Source organism: Pyrus communis, chromosome 5 (assembly GCF_963583255.1).
Source record: "Pyrus communis chromosome 5, drPyrComm1.1, whole genome shotgun sequence".
Taxonomy (NCBI): Eukaryota; Viridiplantae; Streptophyta; class Magnoliopsida; order Rosales; family Rosaceae; genus Pyrus; species Pyrus communis.
Genome location: NC_084807.1, coordinates 4,911,941 through 4,926,760, shown reverse-complemented (window position 1 = coordinate 4,926,760; position 14,820 = coordinate 4,911,941). Strand labels below are relative to the sequence as shown.

Sequence of the window (14,820 nt, the reverse complement as noted above, 5' to 3'; positions counted from 1 at the left end):
CCCTTAGCCTTTAAATAAAAGATATGAAAGTTGAAAACTGTATATATACACACACATATATATATATATATATATATATATATATATATATATATATAGGATTAAGGGATAAAGAATTTGACAAACACTTTTACACTCTTTTGTAGTCCTTGGATTCTATAACATTCAATGGTCTAGATTAAGAAAGATGTGGAGATTGTTAAACATCAAATGACTTGGATGATTTTGTGGATTATAACTAATAAGGAAAACACAAATTTAAATTAAATAGAATTATCTACAATAAAATTGAAAAAAAAAAATCAAAATTTGAACTGATAAAAAAAGAATGTAAAACCCATAGTGAAGAACAACCAAGAAAGGTGAGGAGACAGATCCATGTTCTCACGCCTCATTACATGTGATACTCTAATTCAACTAATAAAAATTTTGATGCGCACGAATCAAGCTATCAGTCTCTTAAATCTTCTCAGGAAAAAAAATCCTAAATTCTAAATCTTCAATCTTGACTCTTGGATTTCACTTTTTTTTTTTTTCCTGAATACGGTGCAAATGAATGGTTGATGAGTTTGTGGCTGTAGAAATCTCAAACATGCATGGAGGTGGCAAAGTGATTGAGTTGCTAGCCTAGGATTAGGGTGCTTAAACTAAAAACAAATTATTGTCGAAGCAAAACTCTTTCTGCGTGGTATCATGTTTTTTTTTCCTTCTGTAATTAGGGTTCTTTGTTTGAAGGAAAGAAAGACTTTTCATCAAGAAGTTGTAGACCTCTTCAACAAAGATGGAAATGGAATTTCATGTTTTTTTTTTTAATTTTTTTACACTGGATATTTCAAGGTTTGATTATTTCTTTTTCAATTTTATTATTATTTGATATTCTTTTTATTTAAATCAGTGTTTTCCTTATTAGTTATAATCCACATAATCATCCAAGTCATTTAATTTTTGAAAGCCTCCAAATCACTCTTAATCACCTTGGATCGTATAAGATCTAGAGGCTACAAGTAAAAATCTTTGTCTCTTGATCCTATCCCCATATATGTATATGTAATCCATAGAATTATTCTCACAGAGAGGACCTGCGCATTGTGAGGAGGGTTCTTCCCAAAGAGATCCGAATGCATGCGGGCTTAAGTAATTACGAGCACATTGACAAATATTTTTGCTTAGAATGTGTAGAAGTACACCCCTACACATATGCATTATGCACGCACACAATAAGAATGGTCTAATAATAATTACTTGAAGTCCCATAAATCTAATAAATAATAATAGTATAATTTCCTAAATAAAAAAGAAATATATTTGCTCACCACTTATAAGTGGTGGTGAGCACTAACACCATATGGATTGCCGTTAAAAGTAGAAATATATGTGTAGTAAATAGATTAAATCACACTCATTTAACGACAATCAATGTGGTGATGATGTTCACCTCTATCACTTTAGGATAATGAGCAAAAATGCATCCAATAAAAATTGCACAATACGCTACTTCAAGGGTGCATTTTCTTGTCCACGTAGTAATTATGATCGAGTTTTAAAAATACACATATCATAACCGAAATCCTTTTATAAGTCATTCTTCATAAACCATCTTTGCAAGGAATCAATCAATTTAGAGATCAATCATCTAGCGTCCATGCATACGCATCAAACTATTTAAGTTTCATTATTAGGGTTTTAATCGTTAGAATTTGTTCGATAAAAATGAAATTAAGATTTCCAGTTTGATTTTTTATTTTTATTACAAATATGATCTTTAAATAAGGTTTAAGAAAAAGCGAATATTTTTTATTATGACATGTGTATCGTGCAAATTGGTCAAACACAATTGGTTAGACAATGAGGTGCACCCTCGACGTGGACGCTATTATTTGACCCATAAAAATTCACTGTAAAATAATTCTTCCTCACCATGTTAGAAAGATGATTTCAAATGCACATTAGAAGCTTTTGAGGGGGTTAGCGGCTAGGATGCACCACACCACCATAGGTGGATAGAAAATCACAGGAATTTTTTCAGGCTTAATTAACATAAAAAAAAAAAAATAAATAAATAAATAAAGAGTTGGCCTCAAATGTACACGGTACTTTAGTCCTAAAAAAATTGAAATTAAGAATTAGTTCCTGAATTTTCATATGAGGTATTTCTCAGGTTAATGAACATGTTACTTTAGTCCTAAATTCTGAAGTTTAACTAAAAATTCATTAATGATTGTTACTGAGTGCATGTTTTGTTAAATTCAAAGACATCAAATAACAAGTTTTTATCCATTTAGTACAACGATCTAGTGACATTACTCTTCACTTATAAATTAAAGGTATTAAATTCAAATATCGTATAGAATGACAGGTTCCTAACCAATTTATTCATCACCACCCTTTAATGCTAATACATCGTTGCTTAAAAACAAACAAACAAGTTTTTAAAATTTCAATTCAAAAACTCATTGTAACCTAAAATTAAAAGTTGAAGAGCCAATTCTAAATTTTACTCTCAAATGCATTTGGAAGACCATGGTATATGAACAAAAAGATAGAACGCACCGAGGTATATTCTATGCTTTAATTAAATTTAGTAATTGAGGAAGCTCGCTTTAAGAGGATGTAATTAAACATGTATGTAAAGTTAATGTCGTGACTTCACATGGTTTCAAAATTCGACAAAAAGGTTTCAAAATTGTCTTTCAAACGCAAATGTAGTTAGTCGATCTGTGATAAGAAATGTTCTTACAAATATTTTAGAGAGAATTGTTACTCTTAAAAAGTCATTATGAACTACTGAAAGTACAATTTCTTGCAGATATTTTGATATTGAAGGAGTGTACAATAACATTTTTAGAGTGTCAGTAACATCTTTCATAAAAGCATATGTTAAATTATCAATTTGAACGCAATCATATTCGTGCAGAGTCATGATTGAACAAATGATTCAAATTAATTTAAACTTTCGAAGAAATAATTAGCTGGTTCTGGAGGAGTCCATCCAAATGAATTCAGAACCCGATTAATTGAGACTTAATTCAATATATAGCCAGCGTTTCACCTTCCAAGAAAATGATATCTAAACTAGCAAATTACAGTTAATGAAAATTTAATGCTATATATGAAGAAAATATGGTAGTTCCAAAAGGAAATTTATAATGTAATGATAAAATTAATTATGCGAAACAACTCTATTTTTCTTCTAATTAGTTGTAAATTGTAATACAAACGCTGCCGGAGTATAACACATTGTTTCCGGTCCACTGTCCTCATCATTTTGACCTGTCTCCTATTTTTCATATAATAAATATTTTTCTCTATATAAACACACTGTATGTCACACATAATTTGCAGGTTCAAAAGCTAACCCTTCTCTGGATTCAAAAATATATTGCAGAGCAGGGCAAGCCGTTGGTGAAGAGAAAGAGAGGCCTAAAAAAATACAATTTTATGAGTCTCTCTTTCTCTCTCATCAGGTGCAAAAAAATCCAGGTCCTGCTTGCGTTTACTTTTTTTTTTCTTGGTGAATTTTGAGTGAAGTCTCCAATTTTTCCTTTGTGATCATAAAACCCAACTCACTGACACAACTCCATCCAGCTCTCCAGCATTAGGTTGAAGTAACGCAGAAGCAAAAATCAGTGCACACCAACACAACCAAAAGCTAGACCAAAAAAAGAAACTTGTTCTTTTCGCAAAGCCAGCAGGGACCTTATAAGCACTTCTACTCCCAAACCTCCAAATAAGCATTTATTGTCAAAGCCAACTCAGTGTTCATTTCTTACCATTGACAATGGAGGCAATGCAAGGAGGGCAAATTGGGTTAGTTTTGCAGCAAGCTAAGTCGCCGCTAATCGTACCGTTGCTGAAGTTGGTGGTGGTTTTGTGCTTGGGTATGTCTGTGATGCTTTTTGTGGAGAAGGTGTACATGGGCATTGTCATAACGTTGATTAAGCTGTTTAGAAGAAAGCCTGAGAAGAAGTGGAAATGGGAGGCCGTTAAGGATGATGTTGAGCTTGGAAACTCAGCTTATCCCATGGTTCTTGTGCAAATTCCAATGTACAATGAAAAAGAGGTATTTTTAGTGTTCTTTTTTCGGAAGCTTAAGTTTGGTTTTGGAGTTACCACGTTGTACTACAGTTTAAAAATATTTTTCTTTACTTTTACATTGGAGATTTTAGATTTAAATTAATTTTATAGACAGCAAGTTCAATAATAATTTATTTTCCCATCTTATAAATATTATAGCATCGTATTAAAAAAAAAAATGAATTTAGAGTTTTGAGTGTAATATTGTGGTGCATGATGCAGGTTTACCAGCTATCAATTGGAGCGGCATGTGGGCTTTCCTGGCCATCTGACAGGATCGTCATTCAAGTTCTTGATGATTCAACAGATCCAGCCATCAAGGTTCTTTATTCTAGCATATTATTTAAACTTCATGAGTTTTTCTTCTTCGCAATTTCAAAGTTGATAGACTGATTAGGCATTTAGACAAGAGTTGTTTAATTCATACCTTAGATTGACAGTATGACAACATAATATATGAAATATGAGATTATTCAAATCTAAGAATTGGTATTAACATTACAAAAAAATCATCCTGATCTATTTATACTGTAACATCTCATCTCTTTATAAGAAAGAAGATGAATGACTTTTTTTGAAAGTGACAATGACACAAAGACGTGAACTTTTGCACATTTTATGAGTTTTATGTACTTTTTGCCCAAGCTGGTTTATCCTTTTTGAGTGCTTTAAATGAAGGGGTGTGATATCCACACATTTCATTTTACTTCTCACACATCCTTTTAATTTTCGACCATTAGATCGGATGGATTGAAGAAAATTAACGAACAGAAATGAACAAAGGATGTGTGAGAAGTAATTTGAGATGTGTGGATATTACACCCCTAAAAGAAAAAACAATTCTTCAATCAACTTTCCTCCAGAAAATTAATAATCTGACTGAAAATAAAAAATAAAAAACCATCTAGGTCAAAAAACATGAGACAAAATGCAGCCAGGCCACTAATTCCAACAGGATCTTTTCTGGGTTGAAAATTTTGAAGGTTCGTGAATTGTGTCTGTTTATCGTATATTATACTGTTAGTTTTTATCAGGTACTGTTTGTGTTTAATTTTAAATAAAAATATTTAAAATGATTTATGATCGCAAGATGTGCAATAAACGAATACGATTTACGAATCTCTAAAATCCTCACAAAGAGAATCCAACGAGATCCGGATTCCCACTAATTAATAACTTTTTTCTGCAAGTATTTCCCTTCTGGGGAAATGTCCAATGCAGCAATTTCCCCATCAAAAAATAAAAAAACCACAACTTGCCCAATTAAATCAACAAACATTTCAATTTGTGATGTGGGTTTTGACCTAGAAAAACAACAGGATTTGGTGGAACTAGAAGTGCAAAGATGGGCAAGCAAAGGTATACGCATAAAGTATGAGATCAGAGGCAACAGAAATGGGTACAAGGCAGGGGCTCTGAAAGAAGGAATGAAGCACAGTTATGTCAAACACTGTGATTATGTTGCCATCTTTGATGCTGACTTCCAACCTGAGCCTGATTTTCTCTGGCGCACCATTCCGTTTCTCATCCACAACCCTGAAGTTGGTCTTGTCCAAACTCGCTGGAAATTTGGTAATCATCGTTATTTCTTCTTAATTACTATTATTATCATATAATTATTATTAAATACTTAATTAAACTTGTTTAATTATTGATAGCTATACTTTATGTGGAATGTGAGTTGAGTGCTTCTTAAATATGTCTCTTAAAGCGAGGATAAGACCGGGTGTAGCTAAGTTGGCTATAACAGGTGCTCCATCTTCTGGATCAAGTTCGAATCCCTTTTTATGTAATTTGGTTTAAACTAAATTAGAGTACCACTCGTATAAATGAATAAGAAGAGAAGAAGTGTTAGTAAACATTTGTTGCATAATTTTAGATTCTATAAGAAGAGAAGAAGTGTTCGTATACATATGTTAGCATAACATCATCACGAAGGTTTTTCTACTTTGATGCATAAACACCATAATCCAAGATTAGTTGAGCACTTCACAATTTCAGGGCTTTTCAAATATTCTGTGGTTATGTGATTGAGTTTGTTTAGATTCTCTTTACGATCTAATATAATGGAGGAAAATAGAGTTGTAAAAACACGCAAGGGTAAAGGTGTGATCATAATTTATTGGTGCTGCTGTTGCAGTAAATTCTGATGAGTGCTTGATGACAAGAATGCAAGAGATGTCACTGGATTACCATTTCACAGTGGAGCAAGAAGTGGGGTCTGCAACTCATGCCTTCTTCGGTTTCAATGGTAAAGCATTTTAGAAAAAATTGCCAAGGGAAGTACGAAGCAGTTTCCGGTTTCCCCAATTAATGACATGACACTGAGAATGTGATGCAGGCACGGCTGGTGTCTGGAGAATTGCAGCACTCAATGAGGCCGGAGGATGGAAGGACCGAACAACTGTGGAGGATATGGATTTAGCTGTCCGGGCTAGTCTCGGAGGCTGGAAATTCGTATATCTTTCTGACGTTAAGGTAATCAAATATGCTAATGATAACAGTCTTGTCAAAATATCGAGAAATCTTAGCTACCTACATTTACAACAAGTTCGAATTAATCATGCCTTAAGAAAGACGATTTCCATGATAATCATCCCCTGGTATCGAGGTTTCGAAAATTACCGTGCAAATGAATAATTTTACCGTTTTAGTAGAAATCCTGTTCTGTGATTTTTAGATGTGAGCATTTCACTTTTGATCCAATATTAATAATTGTGTACATTTCAGGTGAAAAATGAATTGCCAAGTACTTTCAAAGCTTACCGTTATCAACAGCACCGATGGTCTTGTGGCCCTGCTAATCTCTTCCGAAAGATGGTAGTGGAGATTGTAAGAAACAAGGTAAATTTCCAGACCGTTTCTGTTGTGTTTATGAAACCGGTTTATGAAGGCACAAGTACTAGATCCTTTAATTTCTTCCTACTCACTGTTACTCTAAATATATTGCAGAAGGTGTCCCCAATGAAAAAGTTTCATGTGATCTACAGCTTTTTCTTTGTTCGCAAAATTGTAGCGCATATTGTTACATTTGTGTTCTACTGTATCATTTTACCAGCTACTGTTTTGGTTCCTGAAGTTCAAGTTCCCATTTGGGGTGCTGTTTACATTCCATCCATCATTACTCTCCTCAACGCCGTTGGAACTCCAAGGTCTTTGTTGTTTCGAATTATTACGAACTAAAGCCTATCTCTACATTGACAGATAATGCGATAGATGTTCATTACTAATACTTTCAAAGGTCGTATTTACAGATCACTCCACCTTATGATTTTCTGGATCCTCTTTGAGAATGTCATGTCTCTGCACCGTACCAAGGCAACATTTATAGGTCTATTTGAAGCAGGGAGAGTAAATGAATGGGTCGTCACGGAGAAACTGGGAGATGCTTTCAAGACAAAATCAGGAGGAAAGGCTGCGAGGAGACCTCGATCGAGGATTGGAGAAAGGTATAATGATTCTTTGCATTTCGTTTCTTTTCTTTATCATTCGTAGAACCATATGTCCGTCTGTTTTGAAGGCGAGAATTTGATGTTTACGTTTTCCATTCTTCTGGTTCCTAATGAACAGACTGCATATGCTTGAGCTAATTGTTGGATTCTACCTCTTCTTCTGCGGGTGCTATGATCTTGCCTTTGGAAAGAACGGCTACTTCATCTTCTTATTCATCCAATCTATTGCATTCTTCATCGCGGGGGTTGGTTACGTTGGTACCTTTGTCCCCAACTCATAGTCGCATACACTGCCTCAAATTGTTTCCAGAATTCATTCATCAACATCCCTTCTGGCATTTTCATCAGAAGATCAGACTACTGTTTTTTCGTTATCAAGATTCGGTGTTTTAAGATTAATTAAGGCGGATCATTCTTTTGTGACGAGCGATGGTTCAAAATAAGTTATTTCTTTGTGGATAGTCTAGGAAAATACAAGGATATGTATTGGAAGCGCATCATATTGTAAACACAAGCACCAACAACGCTTACCAAACTTGTTGAAACTGTGACAAGAATAAAATTTTGAACATGGTTCACATGAAGGTTTACTCTGTTTAAGTGGACTGGCGCCATCTTTCATTCTTTGCACTTGGCACTGATTGCTCAATAGGCACACATAACTTTTAAGTCTTGCAAGTACTAAAATGAAATCACTCAAAATAACAGTATTCCTGTTGTGAGGGTGAGTGGAGAAACGGATTACGATCAAATTAATTCAAGAGGGTCAGGACCTTACTGCTATTTTGAGTGATTTTAGTACTCACCCTCTTGAATTAATTTAATTGTAATACATTTCTCCACTTTGCTATTTTGAGATACTGATTACGATTAAATTTTTATGCAGAATGAACAAGCTCAACACTACAAAAGGCGAAATGGTTGATTTGTTTGTAAAACAATAAGTTGTCCGAAGAAACATAAAATATGTTGCAAAAAAAAATGAGGTCAAACTAATTGTTCAACTTCGACAAAAAAAAAAAAAAAAAAAAAAAAAAACTAATTGTTCAAAAAAAAAATGAAAGTATTATGTTAAGGTAAATTTCAGTACATAAATAAAACAGTACAATACTATGTTCGTCCCCTGAACATTACTTTATGCCGTGTCAGCGATTGCTGGTGCATGTCGGCGGGTAACGGCGCGTGGTGACGCGCGATTGACAACACCTGGTGACGTGTGATGGTGGATGAGTTCTTTTTCAAGCACTTGTAACTCCCGAAATTAGATTAATGATTAGTATAATTGTTTCTCGTATCGGAGAGATTTATCGTGAGAACTTTAGAGAATAAACAAGGCAAGACGGTTACATCTCTATAGTGAATGGCCTTTTGTTTTCAACTATATATATGTTATATGGTTTCCATAATTGTTTTATGAATACTCGTATATCATGTCATGACTTTTACTTGTATAAAAAAAAAATGTTTTTATACGTTACTATTGTTATGATTTATAAGCTTTGTTAATCCGTCAATGGTATGATCATAAATATACTTTATTTGCTCATCATGTATGTTTGCATAGTGTTTATAGCACTGTATGGGGCTAGGACTAGCTTCATGTGTATATTCACATGCACCGTTACATTCACAATGGATCCATTTTAAGTGCCAACATGTACTAGTTTTGCATTAGGCAACTAAGACTTGTATATGATGCCCTTGGCGCCATCTTTATATGTATGTTGTACTAGAACGTAAATTTATACACTCAACCTGTTCATATAGCTACTTTCTTCATAGACTAGTGTGCCTGCACGTTTTGATAAGCATTACATTATATCATATTATTATATTATATTGTTGAGATATTTGCGATGTATCCATATTCTTGAGATTAATTTATTTTTTCGGTACCTTGATTTTCATACTTACATAGTATGATTTTGCAAACTACATGATTGAGAGAGGTTACTATATGGCTTCGTTACATATCACCTTCATTTTATGACTTCGTTACCCTTTGGGTGCCAGCCAGCATACCTCGATTTCGGTATCTATGTAGATATTCAAGTCGGATTGTGTCAATACATTGCCCCATCTCCAAGTCGGTGACCCAAAAAATACATGTGGGAGTAAAGGTTTAGCAAAGCAACCAATTGCTCGATCTCCACAAAATGACAATGCAAAATGAGAATGTAATGAAAGTTTTGCTTTTTAAGTACTTCCTGCAGATTTGTAGTTACATACAAACATATGGTCCTCGTTGTATACCAAGAAAAGGAACAACAAAACTTATGGCCTTTATTTTGTTTAGGAGTTTTTACCAAAGGCCGTTTCATTTCACCAAAGGCTAGCGATGGAGGAGCTAAGCTACCACTCATTTATGCCTAAACAAATAAATACAAATGGAAATGCACTAATTTCATATTTTGCTTTGACCGTTTTAATCCCAAAAGTAATAAGTTCACATTTACTTGATTTATTTAAAAAAGATTGTTTCTTAAACACTTCTTAATAAGTTGTAATTGGGTTGATTTAAAAAGGTTGTTTCTGAAGCACACTTTTTCATATGTTGGGAGACAATGACAAAAGATGTTACTTGCTAGGCATGCCAATTTATTATGCCAAGTTATTCAAGTATTCGAGAAAGGACTAGATGACAATACTTCGTTGGATGTATGAGCATATAAGAAAAGATATGATTAGGAACGAGGATATCCAAAGTAAAGTAAGAGCTGTCGTGATTAAAGAGAAGATGAGAAAAAACCAGCGAAAGTGGTTTGGACATGTGAAACGAAAACCTATAGATGCTTTGGTTAGAAAATGCAATTATGAGATAGAGGCTCAGGGAAAAAGGGGTAGAGGAAGACATAGGAAAACTTGGAAAGAGATTTTAAGAAAAGACATGGAGTACTTAGAGCTAATGAAATAATTGGCGCAAAACCGACCGCAGTAGCGTTCTAGGATTCATATAGCCTACTCCATTTAGTGGAAGAAAATTTTATTGTTGTTATTCATGCACTCCCTTTTTCCAATTTGAGCACCCCATTCTCAAATGACAAAGCGGTCTTTCACAAAATGCACTTATTTTCTAATCAAGTAAATGTAAAGGCAGTTCACGCGTTACACCTACTAAAATACCATTCTTAGAGATTTGTTAATACAAGAGTAGATATAGACAACATACACCCTTTAAAAATGGTAACTTTTTTTCATTGGATAGAAAATATATGCATTCGAGAGTTTCGATGTATACTATCTAAAAAGACATACAAGACAATCATTACCTTGTTTTCAGAAGGATAGTTTCTATATGTGTGATGAATCATACGAGGCGAAGATCATGAAAAAATGCATTTGGACATGATATCACCATAGGTTGAGCATATGAAAAAGTTAATACTAAAGTCTAATTAAATGGATGAATGTAACATATGATGTGACAGTCTTTTATTTATTCATAACTTCTCTCTTTAGTTTTATTTAGTTTAGTAAGTAACATATGATGAGAACTGCTATATCCACTTCAGTATCTTATTTCTCCACCCGCTTTATAATTTCACGCACCATAAGAAGCTAAAAATGAAATGTTATTTCCCCGTCCCACTATTATTCCTAAAAAATTGAAATGATATTTCCCAACCAAGTCGCCGACAATAATCTACCAGTAAGTAAATCACTCTCCAAATGCTCTGATGTCGTATGATTTTGTACTCTGATAACTACCATCAATACCCAATCATCATCAGTTGCTAGCTTCATACCCTTTATCCACAATTTTTCGTTCCAAAATTCCTTCTATCCTCATGCTTTATGTTGTTTCTGTAAATTCGGTTTACATATTGTCCATCAATGACGTGTAAGTTTAAGGCTCTTGTTATCCTTTGCGTCCAACTTATTATTATTATTATTATTGTTGTTGTTGTTGTTGTTATATATCTTTTAAGGTATTTATCAGTCATTTTATAAAAGGTAAATTTGTAAATAAAAATTTCATTAAAAAGTAGGTAGAAAGATAAGATACTGGAATGAGAATAACGGTACATATGATTGTTAGGATTAGCTGAAATTTGGAAAACTTTTGGATCCCCTTAATTTTTGTCTTGGGAGGTTCTCTAGTTCTATTTATAAGGCAAAAGTCAAAAGTCATTATTTTTCAATTGACAAAAAAGAAAGAAAAAAAAAAAGAAGGTAATTCGTTATGGTAACAGCGCTTGGGCATCCGTTTACATTGAACTTTACCACATCGTCATTCAAGGCAACGTACTAAATTGAAGAAACAAACTACCAAAAGCAGTTTCCTGAGCTTTGTCTAACCTCCCCAGGTGCCCATTTTGTATATACCTGAAGTGCCCGGACTAATTTTCTTCCCTCTCTCTCTCTCTCTCATATATATATAAACACACGCATATCTCCTGTGTTGCTGTGGAAACTGACTGTATTTTCCGCCATTGACTGACCCCCAAGTCACCCGGCTCCAACACTAGGCCGGACCGGCGGCGAGCTAAGCCGCAAGCAGTGAAACACATTTTAACATTTCATTTCATATCACAAGAAGATTTTCTCAAGATATGATCATTTGTTGCCATTTAAACCACAATTAAATAAGTCAATTTACACAGATGGAGGAGCTAAGCTACCACTCATTTATGCCTAAACAAATAAATACAAATGGAAATGCACTAATTTCATATTTTGCTTTGACCGTTTTAATCCCAAAAGTAATAAGTTCACATTTACTTGATTTATTTAAAAAGATTGTTTCTTAAACACTTCTTCATAAGTTGTAATTGGGTTGATTTAAAAAGGTTGTTTCTGAAGCACACTTTTTCATAAGTTGGGAGACAATGACAAAAGATGTTACTTGCTAGGCATGCCAATTTATTATGCCAAGTTATTCAAGTACTCGAGAAAGGATTAGATGAGAATGCTTCGTTGGATGTGTGAGAACACAAGAAAGGACATGACTAGGAACGAGGATATAAGAGGTAAAGTAAGAGCCGCCGCGATTAAAGATAAGATAAGAGAAAACCAGCTAAGGTGGTTGGATATGTGAAACAAAGACCTATAGATGCTCCGGCTAGAAAATGCAGTTATGAGATAGAGACTCAGGGAAAAAGGGATAGAGGAAGATTTAGGAAAACTTAGAAAGAGATTTTAAGAAAAGACATGGAGTACTTAGAGCTAACGAAAAATTTGGCGCAAAACCGGGCACAGTGATATTTTAGGATTCATACAGCTTACTCCACTTAGTGGGATAAAACTTTATTGTTGTTCATGCACTCCCTTTTTCCAATTTGAGCACCCTATTCTCAAATGACAAAGCGGTCTTTCACAAAATGCACTTATTTTCTAGTCAAGTAAATGTAAAGGCAGTTCACGCGTTACACCTACTAAAATACCATTCTTAGAGATTTGTTAATACAAGAGTAGAAATAGACAACATACACCCTTTAAAAATGGCAACTTTTTTTCGTTGGATAGAAAATATATGCATTCGAGAGTTTCGGTTTATACTATCTAAAAAGACATACAAGACAATCATTACCTTGTTTTCAGAAGGACAGTTTCTATATATGTGATGAATCATATGAGGCAAAGATAATGGAAAAATGCATTTGGACATGACATCACCATAGGTTGAGCATATGGAAAAGTTAATACTAAAGTCTAATTAAATGGATGGAGGTGATATATAATGTGACAGTTTTTTATGTGTTCATAATTTCTCTCTTTAGTTTTATTTAGTTTAGTAAGTAATATATAACGAGAACTGCTAGACCCATTTCAATGTTTTATTTCTTCACCCACCTTAAAATTTCACGCACCATAAGAAGCTACAAATGAAATGTTATTTCCCCATCCCACTATTATTCCTAAAAAATTGAAATGATATTTCCCCACCAACTAAGTCGCCGACAATAATCTACTAGTAAGTGAATGACCCTTCAAATGCTCTGTTGTTGTATGATTCTGTACTCCGATAACTACCATCAATACCCAATCATCATTGGTTGCTAGCTTCATACCCTTTATCCACACTTTTTCGTTCCAAAATTCTTTCTATCCTCATGCTTTATGTTGTTTCTACAAATTCGGCTTACATATTGTCCATAAATGAAGTGTAAGTTTAAGGCTCCTGTTACCTTTTGCGTCCAACTTATTATTATTATTATTATTGTTGTTGTTGTTGTTGTTGTTGTTGTTGTTGTTGTTGTTGTTGTTATTCTTTTGTTATTATTATATATGTTTTAAGGATTTTATCAGTCATTTTACAAAAGGCAAATTTGTAAATATAAATTTAATTAAAAAGTAGGTGGAAAAATAAGACACTGGATGAGAATAACAGTATGTATGATTGGGTTTAGCTGAAATTTGGAAAACTTTTGGATCCCTTTAATTTTTGTTTTGGAGGTCCTCTAGTTCTATTTACAAGGCAAAAGTCAAAAGTCATTATTTTCAATTGATAAAAAAAAAAAAAAAAAAAAAATGTAAATCGTTATGGTAACAGCGCTTGGGCATCCGTTTACATTGAACCTTACCACATCGTCATTCAAGGCAACGTACTAAATTGAAGTAACAAACTACCAAAAGCAGTTTCCGCCATTGACTGAAGTGCCCAGACTAATTTTCATCCCTCTCTCTCTCTCTCTCTCATATATATAAACACACACATCTCCTGTGTTGCTGTGGAAACTGACTGTATTGTCCGCCATTGACTGACCTGCAAGTCACCTGGCTCCAACACTCGGCCGGACCGGTGGCAAGCTAAGCCGCCAGCAGGGAAACACATTTTACCATTTCATTTCATATCACAAGAAGATTTTCTCGAGATATGATTATTTGTTGCCATTTAAACCACAATTAAATAAGTCAATTTACACAGATTGAGAAGATATGTAATGTCTCAGTTACTCTGCATTTTCCTGCTTTAATTCGTTTTCTATGTCGTTCATGTTTTCCATGTTTTCCATGACACAAAACATGGCTGGTCGTACTTCTTGTAAAAATATCTCGTTTGCGTGATTTCGAGCATTAATCACAGAGATGCTGCTTTGCATTTTCCTATCTCTCAAGGAAAGATTTTCTCTTCAATGTGTATTTATATTCGGCACTGCATGTTAGCTGGGAAGGACTTGCATTTGAGTGTTTTCGCACCAGGTGTTTCAGGCAGCAGAGGGGTTTGCTGAGAAATCGGACTTTTTCGATTTTCCACAAAATTTAATCTGCTAGAGGGAGACACCAGAGGGTTATATTCAATGAAACAGGGAAGTGGAAAGAGAGTTAGTTTGTAAATTGAAGGGACTCAAGG

At 34.1% G+C, this 14,820-nt stretch overlaps 1 protein-coding gene across 1 annotated transcript; it reads left to right on the top strand.

Moving 5' to 3' along the window:
• Positions 1–3,778: 3,778 nt before the first annotated feature.
• On the top strand, positions 3,779–8,034 carry LOC137735599 (glucomannan 4-beta-mannosyltransferase 9-like). Its single transcript, XM_068475029.1, has 9 exons — positions 3,779–4,060; positions 4,297–4,395; positions 5,394–5,646; positions 6,215–6,325; positions 6,416–6,552; positions 6,805–6,918; positions 7,027–7,226; positions 7,329–7,523; positions 7,645–8,034. Exons 1-9 carry the CDS (start codon positions 3,779–3,781, stop codon positions 7,805–7,807), a joined length of 1,554 nt encoding a protein of 517 aa, XP_068331130.1. The 3' UTR covers positions 7,808–8,034.
• The last annotated feature ends 6,786 nt before the right edge of the window (positions 8,035–14,820 follow it).